We start from the raw sequence: 26,539 nt of genomic DNA, 5'->3' as shown, positions 1-26,539 counted from the left end.
CCTCTAACGCAGGGTTAACAAAGCTCTCAGCCGTGAATCTCTTCCCAAAGACTTTTGGGGTTAGTAGCTTTTCACCTGTGCCATGGGTAAGCACCAAAATAAGGAATTGATGGTAGCGCGAGGGTTGGGTTGAGTGGTTTCTCGTGAGCACGGCAACATTCCTATGGGGTGGGAAGGTGGGTCATGACGTCGTCCTCAAATGTGCCACCAAGAGAACGGGGTGAGTGTTGTTCAAGGCGTTTTCTTGGTGTGGGTGGTCTTTGGTAACCCAAAACCGTGGCCCTGAATGGGTAAAGTCTGTGGCGAGGAGGGCTTCTGTCTGGTGCCTAGTGGTCCTCCTCGGTGTGCTGGGAGAAGGTTTCACACCCGCGCTCGGTAGCGGTTGTCCAAGGCACAGAGCACCTGCCGTGCCCATCTTTCGGTGTCTATAAATAACCTCCCAAATCCAGCACCCCTAACAGCCTCTCTCCCCTGTGCCGTTGCTCGTGCTAACCGGGCCATGGTTTAAAAATAAGCCGGGGGCAACACTGGGCACGGCCGTGGATTCTCCTGCTGCCTTGCAAAGTAGGACATGGCCCAATCCTTCTCCACTGGGCATTTATGGGGAAGAAAGGTTCTGTACTGGTGCAAGCTTGTGTTTTGGCCATGCAAAGCCAAGTTCTTGGTTGGGGCAAGTGGGGCGTAAATGTGTTGTGGCTGCAGTGTTGGGTTTTTCGGGGTGGATTACTTCTGTCCTACAGCCCAGGCTGCCCTCCTGCTCCAGCTGGGCTGCCAGATATCTGGAAATCCTAGGCAAGTGGCCTAAATCTAGGGCTTTTTTTTCTTGTTATCGGGGGGATAAAAGCTACTCAGGAGCGTGTAAGGGGTAAGTGGCAGTGGCAATGACCCCTTTTGCAAGAGCAAACTGCTGCTGGGTCAAGCTGGGGATGGAGGTACCATAACCTTCTCCCAACCCCAGCAGAAATGAGCTAATTCTTCGGCATGAGGCCACGTTAATCCTTCTCTGGAGTTTGCTGCTGCTGAGAAAATGAAACTCGTGTTTGCACTGTGCCTCCTGCAGCACCGTGTCTAGCCAGTAATGTGGTGTGTAACAAAAAAAAAAAAAAAAAAAAAGTTTTTTTTTAAGTATGTTAACAACAAAAGGAGGACTAAAGAAAACATTGGTCTGTTACTTGATGGTGTTGGTCACCTCATAAATAGGCATGAAGATAAATCAGAGGCATTTCATGCCTTTTTCCACCCCTGTCTTTAACACCAGTGATGGGCCCTGGGACCCTGTGGAGCCTATGGTTGGAGGACCACAACTGGGGGAGTGACAATCTCCCAGTTGACTTGGAACTTGTATGGGATTTGCTGCAGCAACTGCATGCACATAAGTCTATGTGGCCTGATGGGATTCATCCCAGGGTACTGGGAGAGTTGGATGATGTTATTGTGAGACATTTCTGTTATTTATCAAGGGGCTTGGGACTCTGGAGAGGTCCCAGTCAAGTGGAAGTTAGCAAATGTTACTCCAATTTCCAAGAAAGATGACCCTGGTAATTATAGGCCTGTCAGTCTCGCTTTGGTGCCTGGTGAAATTATGGAGAAGGTTATTCTGGGAGTTATTGAAAAACACTTGAAAGATGTTGCAGTCATCGGTCAAAGCCAATGTAGGTTCATGAAGGGAAGGTCATGTCTTCCTAACTGAATATCCTTTTGTGACAAGGCTGCCGGCCTTATGGATAAAGGGAAGGCAGTAGATGTGGTTTTGGGGGATTTTAGCAAAGCTTTTGATACTGTTTCAGAGCATCCTTCTGGACGAAATGTCCAGCATACAGCTAGACATGAACACGACACGTTGGGTGAATAGTCGGCTGAAGGGTCAGGCTCAAAGAGTCAACAGGGCAACACCTGGCTGGTGGCCAGTGACTAGTGGTGTTCTCTAGGGGTTTTTCTCTCTTCAATGTTTTTATCGATGACCTGGACACGGGAATTGAGTGCACACTCAGTAAGTTTGCTGATGATACTAAATTAGGAGAAGCTGTTGATTCCCCTGAGGGTAGAGAGGCCTCACGGAGAGATCTCGATAGATCCGAGCACTGGGCAATCGCCAGCTGTATGACATTGAACAAGGACAAATGACAGATTCTGCACTTGGGATGGTGTCGTCTGGGATGTACGTATAGATTTGGGGCCAACAGGCTGGGGCGTAGCTCTGCAGGGAGGGATCTGGGGCTTTTGCTTGATGGGAAGTTCAACGGGAGTCAGCCATGTGCCCTCATGGCAAAGAGGGCCACCCGTACCCTGGGGTGCATTAGGCACAGTATAGCAAACTGGTCGAAAGATGTGGTTGTCCCATGTCTTGGTGTGACCTCACCCTGAGTCCTGTGGGCACTTTGGGGCTCCACAATCTGAGAAGGACATAAAAGTATTAGAACATGTCCAAAGGAGAGCAACAGAGATGGTGAAAGGAGTAGAGGGCTTGTGAGGAGTGGCTGAGGACACCAGGGTTGGTCAGCTTAGAGAAGAGGAGACTGAGGGGTGGCCTCGTTGATGCCTACAACTTCCTCATGATGGGGAACAGAGAGGGAGGTGCTGATCTCTTCTCTTGGGTGTCTGGTAGAAGGACACAAGGGAACAGCTTAAAGCTGCATCAAGGGAAGTTCAGATTGGCCATGAGGAAAGGAAGCTCTTCACAGAGAGGGTGGTCGAGCACTGGAATAAGCTCCGCAGGGATGAGGTCATGGGTCCCGAGCCCGCTGGTGTTCCAGAAGAGTTTGGAGAAAGCTCTTAGATACAGGGTTTAACTTCTAGATTGCCCTGCGTGGAGTCAGGAGTTGGGCTTGATGATCCTCGTGGGTCTCTTCCAACACAGGAGATTTTATGTCCTTGTGTCAGTGGGACACAGAGGTTTCACCCCAGCTGGTGCTTTGTGGTTTTGGGAGAATCTAACTGGTTTTTAAGTCATGAAATTCTTGCTGCGGAAGCATGGTGTCCTTGTAGGAGAACAAGGTGGCACGTATCCCATTTGGGTTTGTCTCTAGGGTGCAACATGGAGCTGAGCAGCTGCTTCCCTTCCTCCCTGGTGGTTTGTTCTCCTTGTATCCACGTTATCCAGTGCGTTACTATCGTTTTGGGCTGTCCATGTCGTCAAAATCCTTCCTTTTCTTGCTGTCTCCTGAAAATATCTGTATCTGTGGGAAGAGACTTCTGGTGCTTAACCATCAAAGACACCCAGATGTAGAAAAAAGGATTAGTTTAAGGACAGAGGAGCTGGGGAAAGTGTTTCTCCCCAGTTTATACTAGATGGTCCCTTCAGAGACGTCCAAGCTCTGGGTCGGGGCTGAAAATATTCTCAATTTATCTCTGTTTTCCAGCAAGCGTTGCTGATGGCTGGTCCCTTCTTGCTCATCCAGGGGCCAGAGTCCTGCTTTTCCACCCTGGGGTGTTTAGGACCTCCCCAACTCTTTTCTGTGTAGAATGGTTGAGTGGAGGAAGGATCTCAGCAGCTTTTTGGGCTCCCATCTCCTCATCACTGGAGCCTGGCACGTTCCCGCCAACCCTAACATGGGGGGTAAGATGCTGCCAGGCGAAGCCATCCAGCAATTCTCCGTAACACCAGCACTTGGCCCCGACACGGTGCCAAGGTGGCCCTGAGAGCCCGCACTCGTGCCAAGGACCAAACCCAACCTCTTGGCTCAGTTCGGGGAAGCATCCGCGCTCGGCAAGGCTTGCCCATCAACATCGCGTGCTCTCTGGAGCGCTCCTGCACGTACGCCAGCGTGATTAATAAGCATTCCCAGGTCTTCACGGCCAATGGTGGGTTTCGGTAATTGGAGAGGACAGCTTGTTACAGGCTGACAGCAATGAACAGCGAAAAGAAGATCCCTCAGGAGTCTTCTCTGTGGCGTTATAACGTCCAAAACAGCCTTTGGGGATCTTCTTGCCAGCTAATATTGCAGGTACAAAAGAGTTAAGGCTTGTGGTGGCTTCCCAGGGTTCCCTCACCTTTGCTTTTTAGGTGATTAAAACCCTGTTTTAATGATGCTGAAACCAAAACCTGCCGGCAGATGGAGGAAAAAGTTTGTGGGGGGTGAAAGATGCGGAGTTGGAGGGACCCGGAGCAAAAAAGGGGATGGCGACGTGAATCGCCTGCATTCATCGCCGGTAAAAACACTGCCACTTTTATGGGAGCAGCCGAGATCTGCTAGAAATTTAATAGAGATGGATCCAAACAAGATGAGCTTGCAACAGAGTCTGGATGCCTTTCAAGCAGCTTGGATAGAAACTGTTCTTTCATTAGATGCTGGATGTGTCCTCTGCTGACGAGGAAAGTTTTCTGCCGCCCGTCACATAAATCTTGCTTAAAGCTGGATGGAGCAGAGTAGGATCTAGAGGATGAATTTGCTTGGAGGCCTGATAACTCTTTAAGGGAAATAATAAAAATGAAAGGTTTTCAAGGATCGGCTTGGAATCACCTCTGAAAAGGCTCAATTTGGGCTCTTAGCTGTAGGTAAAAGACTTGAATGGAGGGCTGGCACCCTCGGGCAGTGCTGTTTCTCACTTGCCTTTTGTTTTTAAAAGGCTTGGTAATGGGGGAAATGCAAAATTGGAAACACCCTGGGTAGAAAATACCCTGTTAAACAGGTATTTGCACCCTGATTTGCAGAGGGAGGATTCTCCGCATGGTGCAGCAGCTGCAAAACCCGGTGTAGATGCTGGATACAGGACCCACCACAAACGGCAACCCTCAGAGGGCGACCAGTGGTCCACGATGCTCGGCGCAATCCCCATCCCACCAGATTTGAGGGTACAGCCGGGGAGCCCCGGGGGTTTTAAGTGGTAAAGGAATGGCCAGGTTTTACGGAGCATCCGCACCCGGTCTGTCGGCTCTTGTGAAAATACTTTGGGAGATGGCTTGGTGCCGTGCCAGCGCGCTTGGGGCTGTGCGAGACTGGGTTGGCGAAGGAGAGCTTGTGAAAAAGAAGTCTTTTTTTTTTTTTTGGGGTGTGTGTGTTAGAATTCTTTTTAGAGGATAGACATAGAGCAAATGCCTTCCCTGCCCGAAGCAGGCAGCAGGCACTGGAGAGCAATTAGCATTTAGGAGCTGGTGTTGCATCTCAAACCCTTTCAAACCTCAGTGCTATTTTTCTGAAGCACGTGAAGTTTTTGCCGGAGGTTTTTTTGGGCTCAAAACCGGAGGCTTTGGCTTTGGGATTGCCGTCCCAGGACCACATGGGGTTGGTTCTGTCCCGAATGGTGCTGTTGGCTGAGCATCTCTGGTGCAAGTGATGGTGAGAGGTGGCAGCGGGATCCAAGCAAGGTGGGGAAGGAGCAGCAGCATCATCCCGACCTGATGCAGGTCACAGTATCAGTCCCAGGTTTGGGGCACTGTGTGTCTGCCCTCGCCCCACTGTCTCATTGTGGTTCTGTGGGAGCCTCGGAAATAACACCGGAGCCCAAAATCGTGCAAACATTTGGAGTATCCTGGGAAGTCTGTATCACTCTGGAGCCTGGGAGCAAGCCCTCAACCGTGTCTATTGGCCTTGTGCCACCAGCTTTTGCCTTGGTGGAAACACAGCCCAAAACTTTGCCTTGCAGTGCCTGGAGCTTTTCGGATGGGTCTGGGCTCTCCATCCCCCCGCGCTGTGGCTGCGAGTGGGGCACAGCTCCAGTGCATCCCCCCAGGCTCTGCAAATACCCTGAGAGCTGATAAAACCCAAGTATAACTCATGTCCTCTGGCCGGGGAGCGCGGAGAGGCTGGAAATAAGAGCAGAGCTTCTCGCTGGGAAAGTGTCGGGTTCCCTCTCGGCTGTGCCAAGCTAAACAAGCCACGCTGTTTGTCTGCTTGCAGCAGAAGAGCTGGTTTTCCCCATGGTAGCCCTTCCTCGCACCTGTTTCAGTTTCGGTTAATCTCACTCGCACACCAGTGATGAAACCCTGCGCAGGGTCTCGGCATGGACTCCTTGACCCGTCGTGCGCGGAGTTTCCGAGAGGAATGGGGTTTTTTTCCTCCTCATTAGATTTGCCGGAGGTTTTCCAGCGGGGAGCAGATGCCTGTGGAGCGAGTTCAAGCTGCTGACAGCAGGCTGGCTTTTCTCCGCTGCCTTTCGAAGTTGTCCGTGAACTGCAGGTTGCAAACCACAGCTAGATTTTTTTTTTTTTTCTTCGATTTTTTTGGTGGTTTGTTTTTTGGGGTTTTTTTTGTGTTTTGTTTTGTTTTTCCCCAACCAGATCATTGGTGACTCGCAGTTCCCGTGTGACTGGTGAGTGTGGCAGGTCGTCCCGTCATCCAGCTAGCAAGCTTCCCATCCTGTTGTGGTCCATCACCCCTGTCTCTCTTCTGATTCCTGGGATTACCCCGGCTTTTTCGGCACAATATCCCCACCCTTTTCCCTTGGAATGCTGCTGGCTGGCTCTTCTCTGCATCAGGGACCTTTCTAATGCGCCCTTTGGGGTCAGGAGCAGGTATGGGACATCATCGGCGGCTGCTTGGGCTCTCCAGGAGACTCTTTAGTGCAACCCCTTGATGCTTCATTTTCGGTTGAGTCTTTGCCCCCGTAGATGTTTTGTCTGGTGGCCTTCATGATCTTTTCTAGATCTGCCTCTCTGTTTGTGGATCCTGCCAGCTTTTATGCTGCCATGATGCTTCTCCTTCTCCACCTTGAGTGGGTTGGTCCTGCTTGGCCTCCGAAGCTGGTGGGTTTTATCACAAGCCCTCGCTGTTGGGTTGTGGTGGCCAAAACTACAGTGGAGACCCCCCTGCTCCGAGTTCTCTGGGCTGCTGTGGGGACATCTCCCAGCTCTGTTGGTCATGGAAGGGTGCGGCCCTTCCTCCGAGCAGACAGCTCGTCCTCTCCTGGCTCCACTCTTTGGCTCACAGACCTGCAGGTTGGCCTCTTTCTTGGAAAAGAAATTTCATGTCGCTGTGCAGCTGTTTCTGAGATGACAATGCCCAAATGGTGGAAGTTTGGGAGATACAAATTTAACGTGTTCTTCTGGCCACCCTTGGGCAGTCCTGGCAAGTCCTACAAGGGCTGGAGGGACTGTGCCGTCCTGGGAGAGCTGAAGGGAAGTGTTCGAAGCTGCGGTGTGGCTCCCATCCAGACACTTAACATCTCGTTTACACCCCGATGGGACTTCCCCAGCCCTTGGTGACCGGTGAGATGAGGCACCTCAGCACTGGCTTCGTTTTTTTCCTCCTCGATCAGAGCTCAACAGCAAGACAGGGTCTCTGGCAGAGTGGCTTTAGTGGGCAAGCGAGTCATACCACGCCGCTCTTCTCTCCGATGAAGATGTGCCAGTGCTCGCAGTGGGATGGGTGCTGGAAGCTAACGGCTGTCCTGCATGTCCACATTGAGGTCCTGCTGCTCTGGCTTGGGAGTAACGTGGCGCTCACCAGCCCCGCACCAGGATGGCATCTCTGGTTGAGCCTCGGTAGAGTCCTTCATCCAGATGTTTATGTGAAGTCTGTGAAATCATGGCAAGCTCTTGCTGACCATAAACATCCCGGGGAGCAGAGCCAACATCTCAAGATGTGTCATGCTTCCTACGGCTCCGTCTTCCAGAAGCGCACAAGGCTTCCTGAGCTCTGCTGACTCGGGCAGCTTGAATGCAAGCCCATGTGCACGAGCCAACAGGCACTGGCTTAGTTTAGTTTAGTTTGGTGTTTTTTTTTTTTTTTCCCCTCCAGTGTGAGCAGTTTGCTTAAATCCAGCTGTCCCCACGGGACCCCTGCCCTCTCAGTGTGAAAACTTGGGTGCAGTCTTGAGAATTGACAGTGGCAGTGGATGGGTGTTTATTTCTGAGCCAGACATGGAGATCTCTTGGGTGATTCTTTATTTTCCCTGAGCCAAAACATGAGGATCTCTTGGAGGATAATGAGCTCGTGGTGGGGAACGGTGTGCTTCAGCTGGGGGGTTGTTGCTTTTATTGGTGCTAGGAGGAGAAGTGCCACTTGAGCTCAAGGGGCCGGTTGGTGCCAAACTGGTGCCAAATCTCTGAGCTTCGCATTGGATGAGTGAGAAACACGGCCGCCGAGCACATGGGGAAGCCATTGCCTCCCATGAAATATCAGCTCAGCACCCAGGGTTGGCCCACAGAGCACTCCAGGGCTCACTCGATAACGCAGAGGTCTCATCCAGAGAGGTTCGAGTGGGTTTTTGTACAGATGCAACACGCACTGATCTGTCTGCACTGGCAAGAACGAACTCTGGAGCCGCTGGATGGAGCGTGCCTGGGCAGACCCAAGCTGAGTGACAGCCAGGGTGCTGGATCTGTGTTTCAAGGGGAAGAGTTAAGCTTGGGCATGACAGCAATGGCAGGGAAATCCTGCACAGTGAGAGCCAAGTGAAGGAGGACCAGGGCTGGTGGCAATGGGAAACCCTCTGTGGAAAACGGGTGCTGGTGGGGTTGGAAGCATTCGGTGTTTTTCTGGGTCCGTGGTGCATCGCTTGGCCTCGCTGCCCAAGCAGGATGCCGGAGAGGAGCCAGGGGGGTCTTGCATGCCATGCTCTGAGCTGCTGGGTTGCCGGGACGAGCTAGAGCTCGCTGGGATGCTGAGTCAGCACATCCAGTACCCTCCCCTTGCAGCAGTGCCGTTCCCCACCTCCGTCTGCTGCAGAGACCACTTCCTGAGCAGGCGTTGCTTTTTTAACTGCTCGAGGGAGAACCGGTTGCGATAGCGGGGACAGGATAACCCCGAACTGCTGCCGGTGACAGAGGCAAGAGGGACCCGCTTGTCCCCGCGCGCGTGGTAGGACGCCGGGCCACGTGCCTACGGTCTCGCGTGGGGTCTTGGGGTTTGTGGTGCCCAGGCAGGGTGAAAGCCAATCCTATTTTTCACCTAGAAACCAAACAGGGGATCCAGTAGATGGGATCGATTCCATGCAGGGATGTGATCCCCCCGCTCCTGTGCGAAAGGAGGGTGGAAACCCATGGGCTCTAATTTTAGGGGAGGTGGGAACCGGAGGGGAGACCGGTGCTTGCCCCGAAGCCCATCCATTGGGAACGACGGGTGCTCACTGGTCGCTTCAAGGTTTCCAGTGCCCATTGAGACCCGCAGCCATCACCATGTGTTGCTAGTGGATGGGGAACACGGGGTGGCTTTGGCCCGGAGCCAACATGGTCACCGTGGTCTTCTCCTATGGGAAACATCTGCGCGTTTGTCCTTGCTCTGCAGCTCGCGGTTGTCTTAAAATTTTCTAGTAATGCTGATATTGGGGTGTTGCTGGCTTTGGTAGTGCCTAGAGGTCCTTGTCTCCTGCTCTGGGGTTCCCGGTAGTGTGGTTTCTCTGGCCAAGAGCCATTTGGACTTGATGGGACCAAGATGTTGTGCCTGTCCTCTGGGTTGGGCAGTGAGGAGAGCCAGTCCCTGACTCATCTGCCATCCAGACCTGCCCCTCCAACCTCTCAGCTGCTTTATGGCCCCCCAGCCTCTTCCCATGCTGCTGTTTCAGGTGATGCTCCTGGGCTCATGGGGCTTCCCAAGCCCAAAGTGAGGCAATCACTGGAAATGGGATTTGATTTTTTTTTTTTTTTTTTTTTTCCTGCCCAAATCAGGCACAGGCCAAGGACTTGCTGAAGCAAAAGGCAGCAGGTTTTGGCTCCTTCTGCACCAAAATCACTTTATCTTCTGCCTTAGCAAGGCTTTGGGAGGTCTCTGAGCCCCCAATGAAGGCTGCTAGCCCTTGAAGTTCAGTTGTTGGGGGATGGTTTGGTTGTTTGTGCCCGGATTAATACTGGGAACAAGCAGAGAGCACCAAGCACAAAGCCTTTATGAAGCTGGGGAAAAAATATTTGGGGTGCTTCTTGTTTAGCCTCAACATCCTTTTGGGTAGAAAGGAGGATCTGGGTTGGAGGACTAATGCCAAAGCAAGAGCAGTTTGTCCAGCTTGGAAGATCTCCAAGGATGGAGGTGCCACAGTGTCGCTGGGGGGGTCAACCTCCATCCCCACATACAAAACGAACCCAAGGAGGAGACCAAGGGACGGGAATTGTGCTGATCCCTGGCTTCCCAAATGCCTTTTGGATGTCTTGCGTCCGGCCTCTCTCGGTGGAGAGATCCCACATGAGTCACTATGTTGAGATAAGCCTCAAGTCGTGGAGGAGAAGAGCTCTGACCTGCTCCTCTGGCAGCTGTCTCTGTCCCTCCCTGGAGATATCTGCAGTCCTTGCTTTTGAGCCCAATCCTATCTCTTCCAGTACTTCTCCACTGAACTGGCTCAAAAAAAGAGCCAAGCCGGTGTAAGGGATGGCTGGGACGCGTGGTGCTGGCAGGATGGATGGCACCATGGCTGCCAGCACTTGGAGCACCATTTGTTGTGGTTTTGGTCTGTATTCATGCTGCCTGTACTCTGCCTGCACAGTCCTGCCTCCTCTTTTTGCGTCATCTCTAGCATTGCTAAGCAGCTCGAGGAGCCAGAGGAACCACGTACGGATAGTTCTGCTCGTACTGGGATTACTACAGCTCAGTGTGGCCTTGGTGAGTCGATGGGTGAATAATTTGGCAGAAGGTAGCACTGATGCAATTAAAAATGTGGGATCCTTTGGCTGGGGAGCACTGAGCTGCATCCCTTCACGATGCTCTTACCACTATGTTGGGTTTTTAACCTCATTACGGGGCTGGACATCGTTCTTTCGTCAGTAGAGTCTGCTTCACCCCCCTTGCAGCAATCATACAGAGTCCTCCAAGCTCCCCAGTCCAGCCGCTGCCGCAAGCTGAGCAAAGTCCCAACCCAGGCAGCTCCTCCCAGGCCAGAGCGTGGGTTAAAACACAAGCAGCTCCCAAGGGTGGGTTATTAATCCCACTGCAACGAGCTGATTCCCTTGAGTGCGAGACTACGGCGTCCATCTCCTGGGACTAGAGCAGATGCATTGGGTACATAAGTGTTTATCTGCTTTGCTCTTCGTGGTCTGCCATCGCTTGGGATCTTTGTGGTGTCTTTTCCTGCCTGTACAAAGTCCAGCAGCAGACATATCAGCACCTGGATGCTGGTTGCACAACCCTGGGTGTTTCCAGCTCTTAAACACGCAAACTTCCAGTACCCTGTGCCTGCAGAGGGGTGAAAAGACCCATGCCGCTCCTGGGAAGCCCAAGCAGAAGCGAACACGGAGCTGTCGGTGTTGGGTGAACACAACGGCACCATCCCCGGCACCGTCAGCAGCCAGCTAAGCCTGAGTCAGATGAGACGTGATGTGCTGCCAGCATGCCGTGCTTTGAAGAGCTCCTGTCCTCAAGGTCACCTGCCCGCAGGCTTAGGAGCGTCCTTAAATACTGCCCTGAACTGCCACGCAGCACAAAGGAGAAAGAAATGTCTCTCGCTTCTATCTGCAAATGGCCGAGAGCTTTCATTGGAGCAGAACCCAGAACTATGTGCAGGAAAACCAACTTCAAACGTGCCCATTTTCAGGAGGAAATGTGAATTTCATGTGTCTGGCCAAGCCCTCCCGCAGCAAAGCCTGTCCTTACACCAGCTCATCTGTATTCAGGAGCACGAGCAAAATCTCCAGCTTGCTTCTGGGAAGCCACAGCAAAGGGTCGGACAACATGATTGTCTTGTCTGGCTCCAGGGAGAGCGTTTGGATGCTCACATGAGACCATGGGTGAAATGGTTTCTGCTGAAGAGTGGCTGTTCCAAGCACAGAGCAATGGAAGCGATGTCTACCCTGGGGATTTGGGGCAGGAATACCATCGAAGAGCTTGAATCTGGCATGGGTGGCCACCCAAACAGCTCCGGGCTGAGCCTGATGCATGCAGAGCACCCAGGCTGCTCATCCAGGTGCTTTTGGTGGACAGGGGGATGCTGGGGTGCAGGTGGTAGTCTTCTCTTGTGCAAGGGAAAAGCTCTGCCATGGAGCATCTCATGGTCCTCATGCAAAGCCTTGCCTTCACATGTTGGCCCTATTTAGAGTGGGTTGGAGAGGAAAGAGCTGCCAGTTGCACCTTCTTTTGTAGGATCTCCATGTTTTGCTTCTGTTGCCTGCTCTTGGCCCGGAGCCACGTGCTCATGTCCAGGGAATGTCAGGATTGCCGAGCAAAAGCGCTGACAGCACCTCTGCCCACCATATGCCACTGTTTGCACTGCAAACACAAGCCCAGCTTGGCTTGGACCTGCTGTGGCTCTGCTAGCATGGACATGGCCTTGGAGAGGTGGGCTTGGGTGGCTGTTTTGGGCTGGAAGAGCCAAGTTTGGGGCTGTGGGATGGATTTAGAGATGGGCTGGGATGTGGGAAATGAAGCTCCTGCTTCCCTGCATTTTCAGTGAGCTTTTGGGGAGCTAAATAGCTCCTATGATGCTGGGGGCTGGAAAACCCCTCCTATTTCTTGGCCATCTCCTAGTCCTGGGTGACTGAATGTTTCCAGTGTGGGATTGCTCATTTCACTGGTAAGAAACCCAAATCTGTGCTATCCAATGCGGCAGAAATCCCCATGGCTGGGTTGGGTGGTAGCATGCCAATGAACGCCTAGCTGCTTGCCTGGCCACCGCTTGGCTCCAGCACCACCATGGGCATGGGGGCACAGTGTTTTCCCACTGCTATCAAGCAGTAAGTAATCCCACTGTGTGGGTCTGTCTGCTGTTTTTTTTGGCACTGTTGGTTCCTCTTGTGTTTTTGGACTGTGGAAAGCCATGTGTTGAGCCAAAACTGGTTTTTTTTTCCAGGTTATTTACAATATGTAGAACCTGTATCAGCTGCTGGTGCCAGTGAGCATTTCTTCTGGTACCTTTTGCTCTCAAATTAAACACCCAAGATTAAAGCATGAGCCTTAAGTAGGACCTAGTCTTTAATTCCAGAGCTAAATCATGCCTTGCGACATCTTGCGTTACTCGGAAGATGATGCAATAACTCACCCCTTGCCTAATACCATTGCTCAAATGGCAAGGTCCCTCAGCCCGGCTGTAGAGGAGATAAGCTTTTGAGGGCTTTTGGAAGCACTCAGATTGCTCAGAAAAGTGGTATTGCAAATTCCTGTCCAATTTGCTTAATTTTTGATTTTTTTAAGAGTCCAGTTCTGGTCCAAACCAAGTCATCACCTTCTGGAGAAACCTCCTTTTTTCCTCCCTTGATTGGAGATGGGTTCACCGCAGCCTCAGACCTATGTCCTTTGGAAGTGCTGGCCCTTCTGCAGTAGGAACCCAGCTGATCTGGGAGCTGCTGGAGAGCTTGAGTTGGAGCTGAGTCTCCCTCCTCATCCTTTATTGCTGAGGTATGAGATGGGGAAAGCACGTTGAGGTCAGGTAGGTGACCTTCCTCCCATCCTGGAGGATTGTGTGGAAGGGAAACCTTCTGTTGTATTCAGGGGATGGAGCCTTGTGCAGTTGAACAGCTTTTGAAGTTTGGGAAAGAATAGTATTTTTTAGATTTTAGAGTTTTCTTTAAATTTTCGCTCCTTTATGCTCTTTTAGACTGTCACTAGACCTCTTTTGGGAGCTGGGTAGAAAACTTTCTGGAGAATATTGTTTCTTGGTTGGAACTCTTCAGAGGAGAGATTGCGTCCCTGTTTTGAGGTGGTTTAGGGTCTTGATGGAAACCACCATCCAGAAGACCTCTTGGCTTTAGACTGTTGAACTTCTTTGGGTTTTTAGTCCTAAAATCACAGAATAATTGAGGTTGGAAGGACCCTCCAGAGGTCTTCATCTGACCCCTGTGCTCAAAGCACAGCCAGCTTCAAAGTTAGGTTGTTCAAGCCCCATCAAGTTGAGTTTTGAGCATCTCCAGGGATCCCCCACTCTCACAAGGAAGAGCTTCCCATATTGCAACTTCCTTGTCCTCTCGTTGTGCGTGTCCAGGAGGAGTTTGGCTTTGTTATCTCTACAGCCTCCAATTAGTGGCTGTAGGCAGCACCTTCATGCTCTCATCTTGACGTGGAATGAGCCCAACTCCCCCAGCCTGGCTTCATCCATGACGTCCTCCAGTCCTCAATGGCTGGGAACCTTCATTGGCCTCGCTTCGTTGGATGTTGGATCTACCAACAGCTGTGAGGTCCTGACGCAGTGGAGCAACCTTGCTAATTATCACAGCTACCATTTGGTGTGTTGTTAGGCTTAAAATACATGTTGAGTAGTTCCGGTACAAAATAAACCAGACCCGCTGCATAGGAAGTATCTGCCGTATGAAGAGCGGTGACGTGGAAAAGCACCTCAAGGTGCATCCTGGTGTTTTTTGGGGTGGTGGTGAAGGTTTAGGCAAAATTTTTGCACCCTGATACATGACTGAGCCTCTCGAGCATGCCATTACCCTCTGCTTATCAGCTCTGACAGTTATGGCCTCGATGAGCCAGGGCTCTTTTGGCTGTTCTGGAGATGTTGGTATTTCTCAATCCGTGACCTTTGAAATATGTTACGTAATTAACCATCGCTGAATTTGTCTAGAGCTGGGTCTGCCGTGTCTAGGAGAGCTCCTGGTCTCCACATAACTGCTCCTGTACTGGGAAACTCACGAGTTTTTCCCTTAGCTCTGGTTTTCTTTGTGTGTTTTGGCCACAGGCTCATGTGATGGCTCAATTTTGAAAGTGTCTTGATGTCCTGGCTGGGTTGCTTTAACTCTTGGGATAGAGGAAAAACAGAGAGGAGAGACCCGTGGCCCCGATACGAGGGCGTTTGACCTCTTGAAGGAGAGACTGTGAGCTCAAAAATGAATTCAGATTTGCCGTGCTCTCTCGGGCAAAAGCTGCAGCCACACTCCTGTGGTTAGAGGAGCAGCTCTTGCTGGATTACCATAGAGGGTAAATTTGAGCCTCCTAAGTCCAAGACATTAAACTCCCTCATCTCTCGCTGTTTCCAAGAAACCAGGATTTGCAGGGAGTGCAGTTACGTGCTCATCAGGAGAAAGATAAATCACCGCATGTTTTCCTCTAAAGGAGACAGTTTCTAAAAATAGGAGCCGTGCTGGAGCTCCGGAGAACAAAAGAGTCCCTGGAAGGCTCCTGCCACCACCGTCCTTTCTCGCTATCAGTGCTCTCTGCCCCTCTCCATCCACGCGCTGGGGATTTATGGAAGTGTTTAAAATCTGCCGATTTGGGAGGGTTGGGTTTTTTCCTGGCATTCCCGCCCCGGCCGGTTGGTGACTCAGGCTTTCCTGAATGAATGCTGCCGGTCTCCCGTGACCTCGGCAGCTTGGCCCTGGATCCTGCCGGCCTTTTCCAAAATGTTTTTAAAGCCAAAAGGACCTGATCTGGGAGCTAGGGATGCTGCCACCTCTCCAGGACAGGCTCTGACATCTGACAGCACGGATGCCGGATAAACCCAGGTGATGTGTGTGGTCCCAGCTCTGCATCTAGATGAAAGAGCTCCAACCTCATCATCTCCGGATGAGACCTACAGGCTGGAGATGCTCAGGCTTAAAAGTCTCGCCTCTAAGGTGGCTCACCTAAGACGTTAGAAGGATGGGAAGCCATCCCTGGCTTTTCACATCCCTCCTCTGCTTTCAGGGCAGGTCCTGCCCTGCCTCCCCCATCTCCATAACCAGCGTGGTGGCCTGAATACCACATTCTTCCTGGTTTTACAGCACACAACCAGTAATCCATAGAATAAATGCAAACTGTGAGCGGCTGCGTCCATCCCGGAGGGGACAGAGGTCAGTTTCGGCTGTAGAGGCTCTCGCAGGCTGAGCCTGCAGACTGTTGCAGCAAAACCCATCTCCTTGGCTGTGTGTTTCCAAAACGCTCCCCGTTTCCTTTGCAGGATGCGCAGCTTGATCCTGCTCTCTCTCATCTTTGTGTTCAACATTAAAGGCTCTCTGGGTTGTTGGACGGTGTGTGGCGGAGGCTGAGCTGCTCCTTGCATGTCCCTTTCTTTTCTCTATGAGCCCCAGGCATGGTCTGTGCTGGGTCTGCACCCTCCATCAAGCTGTGGACACCTCCTTCCCATGGCTTCTTAGTTACTTCCACAGCGTTGGTGAGCTCCAGGCAACTCTTGGGCTGCTGGGCATCCCATGACCCAAGATGACGATGATGGGAGCAGGGATGTGGGACAATTCCTTGTCCTAGCAGCAAGCTTGCTTGCCCGGGGCCAGGCTGCCCATGACCTAAGATGATGATGATGATGGGAGGAGGGACGGGGGACAATTCCTTGTCCCAGCAGCAAGCTTGCTTGCCTAGGGCTGGGCTGCTGGGCATCTCATGACCCAGGATGATGATGATGATGATGATGGGAGCAGGGACGTGGGCTAGTTTAGTTCCTTGTTCCAGCAGCAAGCTTGCTTGCCTGGGGCTGGTTCGCAGCAGGAAACAATGTGGATTCAGCCAGCTATGCCTTAGCTTCCCCAAGCTCCCAGCCTTGCCTGTAATAAGTGAGTCCCTGCTTTCCATACAGCTGGGACAGGTGACGTGTGGCTGGACCAGGACAGGGGGGATCCGGCATGAGGAGCAAGACCCCCATGTCCTGCCCCAAGCTCAGCCCTGGCTGACGGAGTCTCTGGGCCAGGTAGGTTCGATCCAGACGTTTTTGTTGGACACAGCTGAAGGCTTTCCTCCTCCTGAGGAAGGATGTAGCTGGGTCTGATATATCTCAGCAGACCCTGCAGATCTTCAGGAGGCGTTTGCTTGCCTCTCATTGCTGCCTGAAATTCTGCCTTGCATCTTCTTGCAAGTAGGATTGGAGATGATTTAGCCCAGGAGCCATCCTGGGGGTTTGGCCAACACCAGAGCGAAGCAAAGCTCCTCCAAGCCCCAGATGATGCTTGGGCACCCAGAGAAGCCCTGCATGCTGGTCCAAGGGCAGAGAAGAATGCCGGTGCCAGAGGGGCTCGTGATCCCCAACCGTAGAGCTGGAGGAACTGGTCTTCTTCGCAGCATGGACCAAGACAACCCTTCTCCAGCCACTCGGCCGTGGTTCCATGCCGGATACCTCTCCAGCGAGCAGGGATGGCGGGAGCACGGCCAGCGGCATGTGCATCTTCCTGTTAAACTGCTTAGCTGCAGGAATGATTATACATCAAATAGTTGTGCACGGGATTAAACCCTCTTAAGTGTGGCTTGGAAATCCTCCCGTAATCCGGACCCGGCTGTAGAAGGGAAGGATGGGCAGCAGGAGCAGAGGGGGTTTATCTGCTGGGAAAGCTTTTTTAACACACACACGCAAAAATCACTTTATTGCAAATTGCATTGAAGAAGCCTTACTTGGGCACTGACCTTGGAGCTTTCCTCTCTGTTGCAGATGAGCCTGATCCTGCCCTCTCCGGTGCAGTCCCAGCCACAGCTCACAGGACCGAACACGGGTAAGTTCCCAAGGGATGTCACAGAGCGGGGAGCGCCTGGGAGCTCATCTCCCCTTGCTAATGGTACTCCAGTTACACAAAGCCCCAAAATATCTCCCTGGCTGTCCCCAGAGAGGGTTGTCCCACCATTGAGGATGTCAGCAGGTCCCTTGAGAGCCAGCCAGCACAGTCCCCTTGCTGCAGAGCGGTGTTGGTTGCTCTAGTTAATCTTGTTTGTCCTGCTTCCCAACAAACCACCCTGCTTCTGCCTACTCTAAATCACCCCTCGGAGCCATCCCGGTTCCCCTCAGAGCCATCCCGGTTCCCCTCAGTGCTGCTGGGGCTGTCCCTGCTGCAAGGGAGAGAGAGGTGCTGGGAGGTGGCTGCTTGATATGGTTGTATTGGGTGTCCTGAAGCCATTAAGGGGTGTCCCAAGCAGTTCTGAGTACCCTGAAAAAGGCAGATTTTGGGGTGCCAGCACAAGGCTCGTGCAAGGCAAGGGTCCTTGTCCCTTCTCATGGCATTGGGGACCCACGCCTGGCTCAGAATCACTCTCTGTCTTAGCCTGTTTAGCAATGCAACCAATGCCCAGCACGTTTTAATGGGCTTATTTTAGTATCTGCTGTCGACTGATCCTTCCTGGGCCAGCGGTTTCCTTAGCGAGTTATTTTTAATAACATTTGCAGGGTTTACAGTGCATATGGGAATCGCATTTCCCTGATATCACGCCACAGACAATGGTGAGCCCGTCTTCCAGTCCGCAGCAATTTCTCATGAGTAAAAATAGGGAAAGGTTTGGAGCCGGGAGGGCGAGTGTGGTGGGGTGGGAGGGTCAGTTCACCCCTAAACCTGGCTTTTTCCAGGAACAAGCTGGAAATAAATAGGTTTAAAAAAGAAGGAGAGAGAGAGGCAGCGCGAGAACCCTGTGGAACTGGCAGCCCTGCTGCCTCCAACAAAGGTGCTTTGTTCTCCTGGCAGCACAACTTGACCTGTGAGATAGTGTTTTGCTGCCCCTGGAGCAGCTCCTTGCACGAGGTCTCGAGTCACCAGGCTTCTCCCGGCATTGGGCTCTGTGGTCCGGCAGGTTTCTTCCCTAGGGATGGTTTAGCAGGTGGCAGGAGCGGTGATGTGGTTTGCATCCTGCTTTTGGCCGTGCATCCGTGCCACGGATGCTGTGTAGAGGGAGAAGCCGGCCATGAAGCTGGCTGTGGAGGACAGAATCTGGGTTGCACCCTTAGGGCAGGGATGGGGATGCGGAGGAATCTTGCCTCGCTCTGCAGTTCGGTGGACGCTCAAATCTGCTCGCCCCCAGAGCCGGTATCTGCTAAACCCCTGTGAAGCTGCCATTAGGGCCATCGGGGCTCCTGGGGCTCCTGGGCCCCAGTTCAGAAGCCTAAATGTGGGGATCTGGTACCGTTTGAGGCTTTCTGCTTCCCCACTGAGCCTCTCCACCATCCCCCACAGAAGGGTTTGAGGCTTTTGTAGATCCTGTCTCATAACTGTTGGTCCCGTGCCAGATGTCTCCAATCCCTCGAGGCATCTCAGAGAACGTCAGGTGCCTCTGTTGCACCCTCATGGTCCTCACCATGTCCCTTCTTATTCCCCGAAAAAGCCTCCAAGCCCAATGTAGGATTTTTAAAACCACCAGACTGGGATTGCCCGTGGGCGTGCTTCACCCCTCTCTAACACACAACACGTCTTTGGTGCCACAGTGGTACCCACAGCACCCGTCTGAGTGGCATGGGGCCACCCAATCCCACTGTAGAGCTCACCCCGTGGAGGCTTTTATGTTCTCCAGCTGTTTGATGGGGTCTTGCTAGCTTTGGCATCCTTGTGGAGGGTTTGGAAGAGGACGGAGAGGAACCACTTTGGTCCACTGTGACTTGGGGTCTCTGCACGGGGAAGAAAGACTTCCCACCCCTGCTGTGGAGAGGGATCACCCAGGAACTTTCATTTAATGACAGAGACAAACCATCCTTTGGTCCCAGAGACCTTTGGTATGGTCTACATTGGCACTTAAATCCGTTTTTATGCAACTTTGAAGAGCTCCTTGGCTTGTTCTTTGGCCTGGTAGTGACAAGTGTCATCGCTAAGAGCGAATATCCCTGTTGAGCTGGGTAAAAAGGAGGCAATAAGGTGTCCAAGCATCCCGAGAAGTTAGGAGGGGAAAGGCAAGGAGAAGCAGAGAGTGGGGTGGAGCAAGGGGAAGATGACTTCTGGCCCAAGGCAGGAATTGGTTTCGTGGTGATGGGAACTCAATGCTCCTGTTGTGCCTGGCATGAACGCGGAATAGCCACTGTAGGGAACAGATACAGGCATTGCTGAAACGAGCTTGAAGCAAGCCTAGGAGAAAATGCAGAAATGATTCTAGCCAAGGGAGGGTGGAAAGGGATGGACTCATTTTTGTCCCAAGTCTTTAGTATTTGGGGCAGTATGGAAGTAACCGTGAAACCCCCAGCTGGTGTTATGCCATAACACCACGCAGGCTCGCTCTGGTTGTAGGACAGCCCTTTTGTAAATGGAAATGTTTGTATTATCCCATTAACTGGTTACTAACTCTCAAAACTTATTTGCAGCTCCACGAATGAAGAGCATTTGGAGTTCAAGAAGGCTTTGTACAGAACAGATGCCAGGAGCTCCCTAGACTTGCGAAACATGACTGTGTCTGGCAGCGTGACCTGGGACACCTCTGCCCTGGAGACGAGAGTGAGCGATGGGAGAGAAGAAAGCACTTTAGAGAGACTCTCTGGCTTGAAGGACTCGAAAGACTCACGGTGTGTAAAGGAGTCGGCATTCGCCATGGAGCCCCAGGTTGTAAATACTGTGCAGGTGGATCCTGAGCAACTGGAGAGCGACTCCGAGGACCTGGACGGTGGCAAGGTGGCAGCAGAGACGCCCAGCCCTTGTGCTGGGGCATCGGTTGGCGGCGGGGAAGAGAAATATCTTAAAAATGAACCAAAGCAACGTGAAGGCCTCAGCAAAGAGCACTTAGATAAAAGTAAGAGGGGAATCCAGAGGGTTGACTGGATTTCTAGACCCAACAAAAGCCCAAGTCCTCACTACAAAGACATAAGTAAGCCGACAGATGTAGCAACCAACTTGCCCTTTCGGGGACAGTCCGTGCGTGAAGTGCCTCCTCCGCTGACTCCGACGGTGTTCAGAAAAACGCTAAACCCTGTCCTTGGCAAGTCCAAATCCCTGGAGAGCTCCTCGTCCCACAGCAAGGGGCTGATGGTCGACTCGGACTTGGGCGAGATCAACCCACTCAACACGGCTGAGTGGACAATCCAGAAGCCGGGTCTTCAGCTTGGTGCGGACCTCACCGTCGGCAAACAGTCCTGGACGGTAAATGCCGAAGACTCGGTGGAGCGGATCCCGTTGATGTCTCTGGAGCCTGCTCCCTGCAGCTCCTATGACATTGAAATGAGGCCCTACGTGTGCAGCGTCTTGTTGGAGGAACAGGGGAAAGAGGAGCTGGGTCCAGAGGAGGACCCTACGGTGTACACCTGCATCGAGTGCAGCATTTACTTCAAGAAGAAGGAACATTTGATGGATCACATGCTTCAGCATAATCGTGGACCAGGGAGGGACCAAGACAGAGATGCTTTGGGAGGGCAGTGTCAATTCTGCTGCAACGAGTGCGGCTGGGCCTTTGGAGACCCCACGTCTCTGGAGCAGCACAAAAGGCTCCACCAAGAGTCTAGGGAAAAAATTATCGAAGAGATTCAGAAGTTGAACGAGTTTCCGGATGAAGGCCGGGAAGCCCGGCTGCAGTGCCCCAAGTGCGTCTTTGGCACAAACTCCTCCAAGATCTTTGTCCAGCATGCCAAGATGCATGTCAAGGAGAGGAAGGACCAAGGGGCAAAGAACATGAATCTCTTTGGAAGCGCGGGCAGCGGAGAAATACGGGATAGCCCCGTGCACGGCATCTACAAACACTTCAAACCAAATGAACACGTGTCCCTGCAGATGCAGGTACCACCTCACGGCAGCAGCAAAGGGCTCAGCACCTGTATGCTCTGCAGCTTCCCGGCCCCCAACGAGAACATCCTCAAGGAGCATATGAAATATGCCCATTCCCACCTCTCCTGGGACACGGAGGTGTACGAAGATGATCCCAATCAACCAGGAACTAGCAGAGATGCCTACAGCCCGGCCAGGACAGGCCGGTTTGCAGAGACTGATTATTTTGGCAAAGCAGACCGGCTTTTTCCTCCGCCTCACCGAGAAAGCACATCGCATTACGAAGGAGTTCACGGTTTTGCCCTAACTCACCCAAGACTCGACAAAAGCAACGGGGCTAGTAAAAAGGACTACCAGACATCAGGGTTTCATGCCAGGAAAGCAGCTCCATACGCTGCCCCCCACAAAAACCTGGGGTTGTCTGGTTTTTCTTCTGCTAAAGCTTATTCCCAGTATGCTCTGCAGCAGTTGAAAAAAAAAGCAGCAGCTCAGCACCTTGAAGGAGAAGGTGATGGTCTCAGGAGCCACCCGATGGGGCTGGAGGAGCTCAGGCACAAGTGGATGTTGGCCAGCGACACTGGGAGCATGGAAGAGGAGATCTCCCTAAGCACAGAAATAGATTTGAGTGAGAACAGAGGCATCAAACCCGTCACCATCCCTCAAGCTGCCTTGGACCTCAAGAGGACGTTCAGAGACACCTTGAAAGCCACGGACTCTTCGATAGCTTCGGAGGAGCAGCAGCAGCAGTTGCGGAAGATGGTCCCCATCGTCCTCCTGGAGGAGGTGAACCTGCACCCCAAGGCGACGAAGCGGCCCCGGGGGAAGCCGTTCAAGAAGAAAACAACACTCCCTTCCCGGGAATTCGTGATGGAAGAGTCTCTTCCCTTGGATATGCTCCTGTTGGACGCTCCTCTGGAGGGTCCTCTGGAGCTTGATGACCTCTTGGACTCCGACTCACCCATGCTGAAGAATGAGGAGAGGAAATGTCCCTACTGCCCAGACAGGTTTCACAACGGGATCGGGCTGGCGAACCACGTGCGGGGCCACCTCAACAGGGTGGGGGTGAGCTACAACGTCCGTCATTTCATCTCGGCGGAAGAAGTGAAAGCTATTGAGCAAAAATTTTCCTTCCAAAAGAAGAAGAAAAAAGGTAGTATGTATTCAATTCACCGTGCTTTCTATTTTCTTATTTTAATCGGTGGGGTTTTCTCCTCCCACCGAGAACTGGGTATGTATGGTACTGTAGTCAACTTGAACTGTGGTGGCCACGGCACAACCGGTAGCATGCGGTTGTCTCGGGTGCAACCCTCCCCACCCCCGGAGGCCCGAGCCAGGGGTTTTAGCGGCATCGCTGACTGTCTGTCCTTCTTTCCGCAGTTGCAAACTTTGACCCGAGTACTTTCAGCCTGATGCGATGCGAATTCTGCGGAGCCGGTTTCGACACGCGAGCGGGTCTCTCCAGCCATGCCAGAGCCCACCTGAGAGACTTTGGTATTACCAACTGGGAACTCACCATCTCACCCATTAACATCCTCAAGGAGCTGTTGGCCAATTCATCAGAGCATCCGATGCTGCAAGCGGCGATGGGAGCGGAGCCCTCGTCCCCGAGCCGAGAGAGGGAAGCTCACGGCTTCGTGCCTCGCAAGAGCATGACACCCATGTCCGAGTGCAGCATTCCACGGTCTCCTCTGTCCCCGTTCCCCCCGTCCTGGGGAGATGAGTCCCTGCAGTCCTACAGAGATGGTAAGTGTTCCGTGAATGCCCTGTGGAAGTCAGAAACCCTTTTGATAGCCCCAAATCATTGCGTCCTGCTGAACAGAGCCTCGCTGGAGGAGGGGTATTTACAGGGAAGGGTTTAATCGGCCTAACTTGGTGTTGGTTTATCCAGCTCCATCGCTGATGCTCTGGGTCTTGTGAAATCTGGTGCTGGTTTAGGGCAGGTGGATGGAGATACTGGCAGATGAAAGAGTCAGGTGGTGCGGTCTCTTGAGGGGCGGGTAGAGGGGTCACATCCCACCAGGGAGCCGTGCTTTGGACGTTTGGGCTTTGTTGGAAAGTGTTGCGTGTAGGAACGAGGTTTCCATAGGGGAAACGCCTAAAGCTTCACAAATCATGGGGCAGAGAGTGGCTGGAGGGAAGGAGAAGAGCGTGGTCGCTGGTACCAGTCCGGCCTGGCAGTGCTTGGCCACGCAGAAGGCAGGATGCGACCTCTGGCTTGGGGAGCTGTGTTCACCCCTCAGCTGCTTTTTTTCCATAAGTGGTATGTTACCGTGGTGGGAAGTGTAAAGGGTCCTTGCAAATGGATTTGGGTCTGAGCTCGTCGCCCTCCATCAGAGGAGCTCCAAACTATTCAAACAGGATTATCTATTCCAGAGCAGAGCCCATCCCAAACAGCTTCCGGGTTTCTTTTGCAAGGCTCCAAAAAAACTGAATTTGCCCCAAAAACTTGGCGACGTACCATTCTGCCAAAGACTAAAAACTCGCTCATGCATTAGGAAAAACAACCACCTACAGACACCTGGCGCTACTTGGAAGCGTCTTGAAGTCCCTGAAGCAGCTTTTCGTTAGGTTCTGCTCAGCCTAATCCTATGTTAGATACAGCCCTGCGGCGAGAAGCTATCTGTCTTTAATTGAAATATCAAAGAGCCTGTAATCCTGGCTCTCCAGACTGTTCCACATGCCTGGGACGCTCTTTGGAAGGAGTCTTGAGCGTAACAAACACAAATTAAAATACGAACAAACCCAAACTCTTTTTTTCTTGGCATGGCAGACCTTGGAAGATGAATAGCTACCAGCCTGGGGTGGTGGTTGATGCCAATGAGACGCGTTTTGGAGGGCTCAGCTGGGTTTCTGCTGCCAGTGGCTGGATGCTCCTGCTGACTGTGACTATCGCTCGGCAATTTTTACGTCTCCTGGTGCCCAGATTTCACTGGCACAAGCCGTTATAGATAGCGCCGCTGTTTTAAAAACTAGGGCTTGGGTATTTTGTAGTTAAGAAGGGTGGAAAGTATCTCAGTGAAGAAAGAGTGCGGCCACCCTTCGGTAACAACCGCTCATCAGAGAAGAGGTTAATGCAGTTCTTAACACGGCAAATCTAATATCAAATGTCCCCAGTGTGAAGTTTTAGAAAAAAAAAAAAAAAATGGGTCATGTCTTGAAATATGATCTTGCTTATCGGTTTGGGCAACGTCAGTCAAGTTTTTTTCAGCATGTGATGTTGGCCCGGGGCTGGGAACTTCTCCTGCTCCTTGCTGTGCCCATCTCCAGTTGCCTTGAAATGCTGGTGGGTGCTTGGTGGGAGAAATCGGGTCAGGAATTGTCCTTTGAGTTGAATGAAAGCTTGATTTCGGCCTGCTTCAGCATTGTATTTAAACCCAGATAAGGCTGAGGATGGACATGTGGGATGAGCGGAGGGTGAGCGTGACCTGCACAAGAGCAAGAGCTCAAACACCCCCTTCAGCAGCACTCCTGGATTTAAACTTGCGTGCTGTGTATTCCGTTACGAGTCTTGTCTTTGGGGGACAAAGCCAAGAAAACGGGTAAATTTGGAAAGCTTAAAAATCCCCGGCCCAGCAACCTGTTGTGTAACCAAAGCATGCACAGCGGATCACGTGGAGATAGCGATCGGTGGACGGCTTTTGTATTTAAATCCAAGCCTGAAGTCTCTTAGTTACGCTCCCAAGCTCATGGAGATGACTTGCCATGAGTCAAAACCCTCCTTGTTTTCCTTCCAGCCCAAAACGACACTTTCAGGGTGCTCTGGCTTCGTGCTTAAAGTATCTGTTGCAACTGATTTAAGAACGAAGCAGTGCCCATTGCGTTGCAATATTTATTTAACTCTTGCTCTGGGTACGGCTGCGGGGAAGCAGCTGAGCAAACAGTGAAACGGGTTTGGAGATTGGGGGATGCTGAATCTGCAGCCGGGAGGATTTTAGCCGTGTTTTTTTTTTAAGCCCACTTGTCCCCATGTCTCTTCAAATCACTCATGAGATGTGCGAGAGCTCGAGTGACCTGCCTGCTTCTGCGTGGGTCTTTGCCGCCGTGCTAAATCCTTGACCGCTGCTCCCAGGCTGGAGCAAGGAGCTGCCTTAAGGGCACCTGCTTAGTGTTAACGTCCTCTGCTCGTGTTTTATGCTAATTCTGTAACTTACAGAGGGTTTTAAGCAACATAAATGAGATAAAGGCTGTTAGCAAGTTATAGTGGCAGGAGGATCTCATGAACAGTCGGTGGTGGCACCGCACCAGACCTGGCGGCATCTCAGCCGGTGGCTCTGTGTCGCGGCGCCGGCAGCCCCGTGCCGTGGGAGCAGCGATGCTACTCGCGCTCTGGGACGATGTCACAGCTCAGCATCTGCAGGCAGCTCTCCGCAGACAGCTTCCTGCTTCCTTCCTCTCCACTTCCAGACGCGTGAACTGCCAGAAGGTCTCTGCCGGCATTGCAAGATGCCTCTGGAGCTGTTAAGAGCTAAGAATATCGGTAGACCCTTAACTGAAACCTTCCGTCGCGGGGGCGGGCGGGGAGAAATCCCCTTTTCATGGAACGTTTCGTGAACCGTTTTCTGCGCTGGCTGCGGTTCGTGGTTTCTAACGAGGCTGCAGTGGGAAATGAAGGTGGAGGATTCAGCTCTGGGTGCCGGGAGATTGATTCGATGAGCATGGTGGTGCTCTCTGTTTTTGGGCTTGTAATCAAATCACCACAAGACCTGAGCATCTCGGTCCTCTTGGGGTGAAGTCTCCCTTCCCGGAGCTGCTCGCAGGTGGGACGTGAAGAAGAAATGAAGAGCGGCGTTGGGAAAGGGCTGTGGGTTTAACACACACTCACTCTCTTGCTGTTCTCATACTCTTGGCTGCGTGTTTAAAAACAAAAACAAAAAAAACCCTCTTTAAGCAAAACTAAAAGTCAAAGGGAGGAAGTAGGTGTTTGGGTCTGCAGCGAGAACTTGAACTTGGCTGCGCTGGTTGTTTAGATGGGAGCGTGTGTGGCAAAAACAGGATGTTTTGAGATACCAGGGGAATCTCAGAGGTTACCTGTTCCCTCCCGCTGCTTCCAGGCCAGTCCATGGTACTTAAACCAGGCTGAACTTGGCTGCTCCGGGCTCTGATGGAGACTCCACCATCGCCCTCGGCACCCATGCTGCCATCACCAGCCCTCACCCTTAGAAAGCCGATGGGGTCTTTGGTATTTTTAGTATCTAAATCCATTGCTGTTCATTTTACTCAAAATAAGCCAAGACAACAGTTTATGCTCTTCTGTAGACCCAGATCTTTTGATCTCCCCTTTTTGTATGATTTTAGACCCTTGATCGCTTGTGATTCCCTCCCCAATATGTCTGAACCCTCCCTGAAGTGCCATGCTCAACATCGGACGCGTCTCGGCTGCTGGGCGGGCAACGGGGG

The 26,539-nt window shown here is 52.2% G+C and overlaps 1 protein-coding gene across 4 annotated transcripts in view; it reads left to right on the top strand.

Annotated features, from left to right (window-relative positions):
* The window catches only part of WIZ (widely interspaced zinc finger motifs), a 50,670-nt gene that overhangs the window by 10,243 nt on the left and 13,888 nt on the right, over window positions 1-26,539 (top strand). For 3 of the 4 annotated variants that reach the window (XM_010568869.1, XM_010568867.1, XM_010568866.1), the window contains exons 2-4: window positions 17,140-17,200; window positions 19,756-22,295; window positions 22,520-22,885. In XM_010568869.1, coding sequence (XP_010567171.1) covers window positions 17,140-17,200; window positions 19,756-22,295; window positions 22,520-22,885 — 2,967 coding nt within the window. Of the gene's footprint in view, window positions 1-12,986; window positions 13,222-17,139; window positions 17,201-19,755; window positions 22,296-22,519; window positions 22,886-26,539 lie in introns of all 4 variants that reach the window. The other variant, XM_010568868.1, reaches the window with a different exon arrangement.

This window comes from Haliaeetus leucocephalus, unplaced genomic scaffold (assembly GCF_000737465.1).
Source record: "Haliaeetus leucocephalus isolate CR32 unplaced genomic scaffold, Haliaeetus_leucocephalus-4.0 Scaffold261, whole genome shotgun sequence".
Classification (NCBI taxonomy): domain Eukaryota; kingdom Metazoa; phylum Chordata; class Aves; order Accipitriformes; family Accipitridae; genus Haliaeetus; species Haliaeetus leucocephalus.
This window is presented reverse-complemented; position numbering and strand designations above follow the sequence as displayed.